At 41.4% G+C, this 10707-nt stretch overlaps 1 protein-coding gene across 2 annotated transcripts in view; it reads right to left on the reverse strand.

Annotated features, from left to right (window-relative positions):
* The window catches only part of LOC116272711 (myocardial zonula adherens protein-like), a 68060-nt gene extending 59457 nt beyond the window's left edge, over positions 1-8603 (reverse strand). The window contains exons 1-3 of one of the 2 annotated variants that reach the window (XM_031661475.1): positions 8307-8495; positions 5124-5216; positions 792-905 (exon numbers count right to left, since the gene is read on the reverse strand). In XM_031661475.1, coding sequence (XP_031517335.1) covers positions 792-905; positions 5124-5216; positions 8307-8366 — 267 coding nt within the window. In that variant the 5' untranslated portion in view covers positions 8367-8495. Of the gene's footprint in view, positions 1-791; positions 906-5123; positions 5217-8306 lie in introns of both variants that reach the window. The other variant, XM_031661476.1, reaches the window with a different exon arrangement.
* Positions 8604-10707: the final 2104 nt, after the last annotated feature.

A 10707-nucleotide genomic window follows, 5' to 3' on the forward strand; every position in this document is an offset into this window, starting at 1 on the left:
GAGGAGGATAAAAAGATAAGAGCCAAATAAAGTTGGAGGAGAGGTAAAAACTATTGTTCATATATTTGGAAATGAAGACTAAGGGAAGCTATTTCAAACACACATAATGCTTTGTTTTGAACATTTTCAAGTTAATTTGCATGTTAGGGGATTTATAAGAGTAAAAATGGGAAGCACTTGAATGGTTGGCTCCTACTAAACCAAATCAGCCAAGAAAAGAATCCCTCAAAGTGAGATAACAACATGCATTTTCACAAATATAAGATACTGGGTCTTTCTCTTTCCCTGTCTGCTACAACAAGACGTGGAATATTCATGATTCTTTCTGATACAAAATAATTTCTAATTATAAAAAAGTGTTTACAAGCCTTTTTTATATTGCTTGCCATGAAAGAGTACAGATTGTCTTTGGTGAAGTCTGTGTTATTCTGTGATTAGGTGGTGCTTCTTGTGGCACTGGGGCTGGAGGAAGAGGGCTGATGTGCGGGGTTAGGTACTGATGCTGAGGAATACTCGGGTATCTGGTGGAGCAAGCGACATCTCTCACACTAAACTCAGGGTCTAAATTCCCTTTTCAGTGAGAGCAAAACCAAAGCCTTAAAGTCTCAGATTGGAAATGCTTCATTCAATTTCCTTCACTGTCTTCTGGACATAAGTCTTCACAGTGGTTCTGCTTAAAGAATTCTGAATGATGAGCTGAGGATGTTCTGTGACTTATTTTTCTACAAAGGCACAGGCCCCACTCTTGATTCAGCTAGGTTGCCCTGTCATAGCAGTAACCAGATGAGTACCTGCAGGCCAATGGAATCCGACGCCAAGGCTGAGTTCATGGCATTAAAACTATCCAGGGCAGATGACTGGGTTTGGATGTGATTCTCCAGATACTCCTGCTGGGCGTGGGAAACCTGGACAGATCAAGGAGACAGTCACACAAAATCAATCCCTACACGTTCATGACAATCTTCAGTTAGGCTGGAACTTTCTTCTGTTGAAGCCGCATCTACTTTAACAATATCTAAAGTAAAGCTTTAAATTAAAAGTCAATATCTGTATGACCCAGAGAGTAGAAGGGCAAGAATCATCTTCCTTTGGAGAGTGTTTACTCACAGACCCTCGCTGAGCCCTCTCAACAACACTGTGCAGGAGTCAGAACGTTGTCTTTTGCAAGGAAGAAAATAAGCAGAGAGGTTATGTGATTTGCTCATTGTCAAAAAGCTCAGAAGCGGCACTCCTAGAACTAGAACCCAGTTGAAATAACTTCTGCAGCCACCTTGCTGTTTGTAGTCACCATGGAGAGAATATGCTTTAGTCTCACTCAATTCTCAAGAGTTGTTTTTGTAATCCCAGCACTTTGGGAGGCCGAGGCAGTCGGATCACCTGAGGTCAAGAGTTCGGGACCAGCCTGGCCAATGTGGTGAAACTCCATCTCTACTAAAAATACAAAAATTAGAAAGGCGTGGTGGCGCACACTTGTAATCCCAGCTACGTGGAAGGCTGAGGCAGGAGAATCGCTTGAACCCTGGAGGCTGAGGTTGCAGTGAGCCAAGGTTGCAGTGAGCCAAGATGGCACCATTGCACTCCAGCCTGGGTGACAACAGCAAAACTCCATCTCATTTAAAAAACAAAACAAAAAAAAAGAGTTGTTTTGTTGCTGCTGTTGTTGCTGCTGTCTTTGTTGGGTGTGCGTGTTTAACATGTCTGAGTCAGAGGCCAGTCTTGACCTAGATATTGGCAAGAGGCTAGATATAGTTAGGACTGAGGGTAGAAGTCTCCAGGAAGGCCCCCCATGTGTCCTCTGGGAGCAGCAGGAAGCAGCCCTGGCCCAGCAGAGCAGGAGGTGCACCCTGGAGAGTGGAGACAGAATTGAAGCAGCAGACCAGGCCCAGGAGCACGTGGCAGCTTTGTGTTCAGCAGTGTGTTTCAACAGCAATCATTTAGCAACCTTAATCTGGCTGCAATATGTAGGATGGCTTGGAGAAGGAGGAGACCCGCAGGCAGAGAGACAGGGTTTCTGGGACAATTCTAGCATGAGAAAATGAGGGGGTTTAGGAGACGGTGATGGAAAGCAAGGAGCAGAGTCTTGTTTACGCATATATTGCAAATCCAATTCTTTGGCTTTGATGACAGTCATTGGTGTCCGACAGTCATGGCAGAATGACTTTCCATAAGCAGGTGAGAATTTCACAAATGCCCTCCCACATGCCAGTTGGAATGAGCTGGGTGGATAAATTTACATAGCCCCACTCCTATCATCAAGGTAGTAGGTGTTACTTAAGCACTTAATCTCACAGCCCAGTCATAAATTGAACTGTAATGCATGACTGTTGTAACTGCCCTTCTTCCCCACAGATACTAACTCTTATGGAAGGTATGTCGTATAGACAGGGACTTTTATCTCTGAGATTATTAATAACCAATTTTTTTAAATGTCCACAAGCATTAGCTTGGCTAAACTAGAGGAAGGTTATTTTTCTTAAATTTTTGAGTAGGTAATACACTCACACGGTGCAAACATTTAAAAAGTATAAAGTTACTTTTATATTTTTATAAAAAATTACCACCCTGCTCAGTTACCACCTGCCCATTCCTGCCTCCCAATTAGAAACAGTAGTTCATTACTTTCTGGATTATCCTTTTAGTAACTTTTTGTGCACACACAGAACAATCCTGATTATGTTTATCTTCTCTTCCTGTTTTATACAAATGGTAGCAAAATTTTCCTACATATTTTCTTGCATCTTGCTTTTATTCACCATCTACATCTCTCTCTGTATCTCCCCTTCAAGGGCTTACTTGCATTTTTTCTTTTTTCTTTTACAACTGCATATATTCTATTGTAGAGATACATAATTTATCTTACTTTCCCTTTTTTTTTTTTTTTTGAAACAGGGTCTTACTCTGTCACCCAGACTGGAGTGCAGTGGCACAATCTTGGCTCACTGCAAACTCTGCCTCCCAGGCTCAAGCAATTCTCCTGCCTCAGCCTACCGAGGAGCTAGGATTACTACCTGCACCACCATGCCCGGCTAATTTTTGCATTTTTGGTAGAGACAGGGTTTCACCATGTTGGCCAGGCTGGTCTCGAACTCCTGACCTCAAATGATCCACCTGCCTCGGCCTCCCAAAGTGCTGGGATCATAAGCATGAGCCAACGTGCCTGGCCACTTTCCCCTTCTTGATAGACATTTAGGTTTCCAATGATTTTACTATTACAAACAATGCTGCAATAAATAAGTCTATCCTTATGTCTTTCTTCATATGTGAGAGGAATAGAATTGCTGGGTCAAAGGATCTAAGCATCTGTAATTTTGATCGATAATGCTGAATTGTTCTCTATAAGAGTAATAGCGAATTGCATTTTCATCAGCAACCCGCTTGTTTGCCCATAGGCCTGTGAACAATGTCCTGCCCGCCTCTTGCATTTTGGCGGGTCTAATAGATAAAAATTATATCATGGGATGGTTTTAACCTGCATTAAATGACAGGGGAGGCAGAGCATCCTGTCATACACGTAAGAGCTCTCCATCTTTCCTTTAGTATAATTACCTGTTACAAATCTTTAGTCTATTTTTACGAGTTGTAGCCTTTTTCTTCTTGATTCGTGGGGGATCTTTAAATATTCAGAAAATGAGCCTATTATCTATGACATGAAGGACAAATAATTTTTCCCGGTCATTTGACTTTGACATTTTTACCATCAGGACTTTCTCATTTTAAAGTTGTCAAAGTTATCAGCCTTTCCTTTCACAGTTTTGGGATTTTATGTCATAATAAGAAAAGGCATTCCCTTACCCCAAGGGTATAAACGAATTCACACATATTTTTCTTCTAGCACTTTTGGGTTTTATTTTTCACATTTAAATCTTTGGTACATTTGGAATTTATCCAGGTATAAGACTTCCAACAGCACGTAAGTTTTCCTAATAGCGCACATTGACTAGTCCATTTTCCTTCCTTTTTTGAGATGCTACATTTATCACATATTGGGGTACATTTCTGGAGTATTTTTAACTGATGTTTGTCTATTTATGTGCCACTACGATACTGTTTCACTCTCTGAGGCTTTTTCACTTTCTTTTAACATTTAATAAGGCTACTCCCTCTCATTGCTCTTTTTTCTCATTATTTTTGCAACTCTTTTTATTTATTTTCTATATAAACCTTAGAATCACCTACTCCACTTATAAAAAAACAAAACCTGTTGGTCTTAGGCTGGAGTGCAGTGGCCGGATCTCAGCTCACTACAAGCTCCGCCTCCCGGGTTCACGCCATTCTCCTGCCTCAGCCTCCCAAGTAGCTGGGACTACAGGCACCCACCACCTCATCCAGCTAGTTTTTTTGTATTTTTTAGTAGAGACGCGGTTTCACCATGTTAGCCAGGATGGTCTCAATCTCCTGACCTCGTGATCCGCCTGTCTCGGCCTCCCAAAGTGCTGTGGTCTTTTTATTGGGTCACATCAAATTGGTACAGTAACGTGGACCTTATGATGCTGAGTCTTCCTTTCAAAGCACATGGTGTTTCTTTCCACTTATTATAGTTGACTCCTAGGTATGTAGTATTTTTCTGTTGATGATATTTTGGAAATTTTTTGTACATTGAAACCTGTTTGTATATATTAATTCTATATCCTCTGTGTGTGTGTGTGTGCGTGTATAAAATTTTATACCCTGCTACAAATAACGAATTCCTTATTTGTTCATAGTAGTTTTTCTTTCATCAGCTCATGCTCACTTGGGCTTTCCAGGTATACAGTCATATGGTTTGTAAACAGTGATAGTTTTCCATCTATCTGTGCCATTTTTAAACCTGTATGTTTATTTCTCTTGTTTGGCTAGTATGTCAAGAACAATGTTAAATAATAATAGTGATAGCTGGCTTCCTTGTTTTGCTCCTGACTTTGGTGGGAATGCTTTGAACATGAAGAAGATTATTCTTGCCACAAAAATGTCCCTTTAGGTAACACATTTCATTCTGTGATAAAAACTTCCTCAGTTTATTTAAAATATAATTCTATTGATAAACAAGACTAGATACTCTAATATCTTTAGACACTAGCAACTGAGAGACCACTCTGAGCTCTGCCATGCCTCCCTATCTCCAAGCAACTGAGATAATGACTTACTGAAAGTTCCTGGGTGAGCTGTCGAATCTTCTGCCTCATCTCACCATAGTCTCCATACATTCGCTTTCTCACTTTTTCCAAAGTGGCTCTCACCTGTAGCCCACAGAGATACTAGTTAGAGATCAAGCTATAACATTTTCATACAAGCTTTCCAAAACTTTTAAGAAACTCTAAAGAAAGAAGGAACCCACATAAAAATACTCTTAAGAACAAGACAGTCAGGAAATGAAGGGAGGTCACCCCCAACAATTAGTTAGAAACTAGATAGGAATTATCCAAATAATTTATATGTATAATTTTATATGTATATTTATATACATAATAAAATATATAGGCATGTATTAATATAGAATATATTAAAATATATGTTAATATGATATATTAATTACATATAATTCTAGATAATTACACATAAATATAATAATAAATATTAATTAGCCAAATGAACTCTGAAGAAAAAATAGTTTGTTGAAATTCACCTATCACCCTCAAATTACATTTGGGCAAGGTTTTGCCCTTTTCCCATCACGTATTTTTACAAGTAGAATGTGTTTTAACAGACTCATGGCTAAGAGGAGCAAAGAAACCAAAAAGCAACCTCTAATTTTCCCTCTCTCTGCTCTGACTGCCAAAGAGCAATTAAATATCTGGAATGGAAGGAAGTAAAATATGAACCCTGGAGAGCCCATAAATTGGAAAGTCAGTTCCTCAATAATCACCAATAATACACAAGGCAGTAAACATAACAAAAGTTCAAGTGATCCCCAAAACACTTGTTTACACAAACACTGTTCAAGTTTCTCTACAGTACTACTTTCAGAGGCCTAGCAGGACCTCAAAAACTTTAAAAACACAACAAAAGACCTTACAAACAGTCCCTGTCTCCTCTTTTCTTCTGGTGTCCCTAGGATGGGGGAAATACTCAGGAATCCTCAAAAAGGGCAGGAAGTCTCAAGGGAGTTTTCTCCAGCACACTCCAGAATTTCTCTTTTAGGAAGGGCCTAAAGGCAGCAGTTTGGTTAGAATGGAAGTATTTAGGACATAGTATTGGAAGGTTTAATTTTGAAGCACATTGTTTTAAATTAGACAGCATGTTTATTAGGGGTTACTGGATATTGGTGGAGATTTGGGGGAAAGGAGAGTCAAGACTCCAAGACTTCCGGATATGAATTCTAAAAATAGAGTCTACTTTCTTGCCATTAACTACAAACATTTTGGGAAAATGAGGTTAAAAGTACAACTTTTCATTCTAGGCAGGCAGAACGGCTTTCACGTGTGGCCCTGAGCTGGCTCTTGCGCTGCTCCCAGTGCTGAGTGGGTGGAATCTTGAGCTAAAGGCAAATACTGCAACGACCAGGCCAGGGATGATACCGAAGCCACCTGTGGCAGGAGGGACCTGAAAGTTAGTTTTAAGTTGCAGATCACAGTGGAGGGTAGTAATTCCAGGTCATGTGACTTTGGCACAAGTCATCCACGACTCAGGATTAGCCAACATCTCCTCCTGTCTTTGTCTTGGGCAATCTGGGACTCAGGACTCTGTTTAGAAGGTTATTAAGAGAGGAGCCATGCCTCTGGAGCATTTAAATGAGGAAGGTCTATATATTTCCTTGAGAAAAAAATACAAGAAAGTTAAAATGTCTGAGCTATTCTTAACAGGAAATTCAAGAATTGAATATTCTGAAAGGTTAAACATTATGTCTGGAGGCCAGGCACAGTGGCTTACACCTGTAATCCCAGCATTTTGGGAAGCTGAGGTGGGAGGTTCACTGGAGTCCAGGAGTTTGAGACCAGCCTGGGCATCATGGCAAAATCCCAACTCTACAAAAAATTATCTATGGGTAGTGGCACGCACCTGCAGTCCCAGCTGCTTGGGAAGCTGAGGCAAGAGGATCACTTGAGGCTGGGGAGGTAGAAGCTGCAGTAAGCTGTGATTGTGCCACTGCACTCCAGCCTGGATGACAGAGTGAGACCTTGTCTCAAAAATATATAATAAAATAAAGTTTTAAAATTATGTTTGAAAGCTGGGATAACTAGGAGTTTGAGGTTGGTGGCTGTCATACACATTATGTATATGCATGTTAATTTTTCTGGCTTTTCCTCATACTTTCTGCTAAGCATTTATTATTTTTTAAATTCAACAAATGTTCCTTTTAAAAACTCACACAAAAGCTAAGACATCGTGAGTCTGCATCTTATCTGAAAACCCACAAAATAAAATGGGGCTCACAGAGCTGTGTTTTTAACCTTAGGTATTAAAGCCCAGCTAACCCCCACAATCTCAGCCTGAGGACTGAAGTATGCACCGAGTAAAAGTGACTTGCTGGGCCAGACACAGAGCTGGAGCTCAAAGCAAGGACTGTGAGCTCACAGGCCTGGGTGACTCCCTGGCCCCACACTGCCTCTTACAAGCACTTTCTAAGCCACTGGTCTATAATGTGAGCCCATCAGTGTCAGAGCAGCCCATCTCCTCTTCCACACAAGCTGGGTGGTTTGGTCAAGAGGGGAATCAGTCAATCTAGGGGAACACAGGATGGAATGAAAAGAAATGGAGAGAGAAAAAGAGAGAGAGAGAGAGAGAGAGAGAAATACTCCAAAATGTTAACAGTTGCTCTGGTTGAATGGTGAGATTATGAGTGATTTTATTTTCTTCTTCATACATATTTGTATTTCCCAAATTTTCTCAAAAGAACATGTAATTTAAAAGATAGGAAATAAACTATTAAATACAAGGAAGTGAATGGCATTGATTGGCTTGGTTGGACAAAGTCTATTGTGGTTGACTTCCTAGCATTTGTTTCAACCCAACTGATTGGTCTGAATCAGCCACCGTCTTCCTATTCCTTTTGCCAGGGATGGATTTGGGACTGGTAAGTGTGATAAAGAAAAACCACTCAAGAGCCTCCAAACCCTACACGGAAGGAGGAAGCCATCTGCTCTCCTAAGTATACTTACCTAGTAACATCCATCCAGCAGAAGTTCAACCTTTCCTTCCTTGCAGATTTACATCTGTACTTTAACATTACCATTTCCAGAAACCAAACACAGAAACATTTCCAGCCAAAATGATAACATTAAGAATTCTTTCAAAATACCTTATTACATTCACTTCAATGCTTCCAACTCCATCCTCTTGCATGCTACAAAAAGAAAACAGATGGGGGCAAAAACTCTTAAATGGCTCACATCTTTGATGTAGTTCATCTCTTCCTTCAGTTGACTCGTGGACCACCCATACACCACCATTTCTTTCTGCTGATTTTGATCTGATCTTCGCACCACACCATAAACAACACCCTGAGGAAGTTTCCTGGTAGGTTCTCCATTGCTCAGGTCAAGATGCTAAAAGAAAGTAGGAAAAGAGAAAAAGAATAATGACTCTTTAAGCCTCATGCAAACAGTTGTCATAATGGGCCCACTGTGTATGATTATGCAAATTGTGCCCAGCACTCATTGCCTGGCAGTGGAGATGGAGGGAGCAAAAATCCCACCTGCTCTCTGTTCACCAAGTTGATTTGGCATAGGCTTGGGCTGCATGTATCCCGGAGGAACAGCACCCTTTGCTAATGTCTATAAGGGCCCGTCCACTCACCTAGGAGTAACTCCCACAAAGATACCAGATGGACTTGTGTTGTCCTAGTAACAAAAGCAAGCATTCGAAACCTCATGCTCTTAATAATGCTATCTTTCCCCTTTTCCCAGCTTCTCCATATGACTCCAACCTCATCATTAAATACATGGCCTACAACGCACAAGGTTGAGGCTGGCGGTCATCTAGCAGCCAAACTGTCCTCTGAGGGTAGGGCTGGTCCTGGGGCCAAGTTCTGAAAAAGGGGGTAGTGTTAGTACATAACCTGTTGTGATCATTCATGAAATATTTCTGAAAAGCCAGGAAGAGGTGGTGCGACTGCAGCCCAAAAGGATCCTCCCAGTCCTGTTGGCTGGTTCTTAATTCCTTCAGTTAAAGTTTTGGTCATTGTTGAAATGCAAATACCCTTGAGAAACAGTAACATGTCCAAGCCTTAACACGCTTTTATAGAATGAAGGCTTAGCAAGCAGGAAAGGGGTATATTAAGATTTGTTGAGCGCCTACTATAAGCTAGAAATATTCCTAAGCACATTTAATGTTTGCAACCACTCTGTGACACAGCAATTGTCCTTTCTGTACTTTCCACTTCATAGCTGGGAAAACTGAAGTTCAAAGAGGTTAGGCAACTTGCTTATAGACACACATCTACATTCAAGCCTGGCTCTGTGATTCTGTCTGACATTAAGCACCTCCCCATACCGCAAGTTATGTTTAGATGCAGGGGACAGAGTAGGGGTCTTCACAACACGGAAGGGAGAGAAGTAAGAAAAAATCCAAGATCAAGGACTGAGACTTCAGACAAACTGATCTTCTCTCAATTTTCCCTGGGGCGGACCCAGGTACCTCGACAATCCCACAGCACAGAAACCCAAATTCCATAAGGGTAATTCTGCTCTCCTGCTAACTTTTCAACTGCCTTTACACAGAGATTCTTGCCATGTACTTGGAAAAAAAACAAAAACAAAAAAAAAAAAACGCTTTTTTTTTTTGAGACAGAGTCTCACTCTGTCACCCAGGCTGGAGTGTAGTGGCGTGATCTTGGCTCACTGCAACCTCCACCTCCCAGGTTCAAGTGATTCTCCTGCCGCAGTCTTTCAAGTAGCTGGAATTACAAGTGTGTACCACCACACTAGCTAATTTTTGTATTTTGTTTGTTTGCTTTTGAGACAGAGTCTCACTCTGTTGCCAGGCTGGAGTGCAGTGGCGCAATCTCGGCTCACTGCAGCTTCCGCCTCCTGGGTTCAACCAATTCTCCTGCTTCAGCCTCCTGCGCAGCTGGGACTACAGGTGCACACCACCATGCCCAACTAATTTTTGTATTTTCAGTAGAGACGGGGTTTCACTATGTTGGCCAGGATGGTCTTGATCTCTTGCCCTTGTGATCCACCCATCTCAGCCCCCAGAGTGCTGGGATTACAGGCGTAAGCCACTGCACCCGGCTAATTTTTATACTTTTAGTAGAGACAAGGTTTCACCATCTTGACCAGATTGGTCTCAAATTCCTGATCTCAAGTGATCTGCCTGCTTTGGCCTCCCAAAGTGCTGGGATTACAAGCATGAGTCACCGCACCTGGCCCACAAAATATTTTTTAACACACAAAACTTTAGTCTGCATTTGGAAATCATTCACTGTGGCAGAACAGTAAGTACTTTATGATCCCATTCATTCAAAGTTTGCAAAATCAAAGAAAGGTCTAGAAAGCTACGTGATGATGATGAATCTTACAGGTCTCTAAGGAGGGAACCTCGGGTGGGGTGGGCGCGCTAGAGATCAGGATGGACTTTTGTCATTTTCTTTATACCTTTCTATCTTGCTTGTTCTTTGTTTTGTTTTGCTCCGTTTCAATGTAAGGTTTTTTAAAAGTAAGACAATACAACAACCATTGCTTCTCGCCCTTCTTCCCACACTTGGAAAGAGATGGATGCAAGGGGCTGTGATTCCTTGTACTTGCTTCTGGTAAACGCCTTCCCCCTGAGTCCCTTACAGCTGGGTCCCAA

The sequence above is a fragment of the Papio anubis genome, unplaced genomic scaffold (genome assembly GCF_008728515.1).
Source record: "Papio anubis isolate 15944 unplaced genomic scaffold, Panubis1.0 scaffold171, whole genome shotgun sequence".
NCBI classification, from domain to species: domain Eukaryota; kingdom Metazoa; phylum Chordata; class Mammalia; order Primates; family Cercopithecidae; genus Papio; species Papio anubis.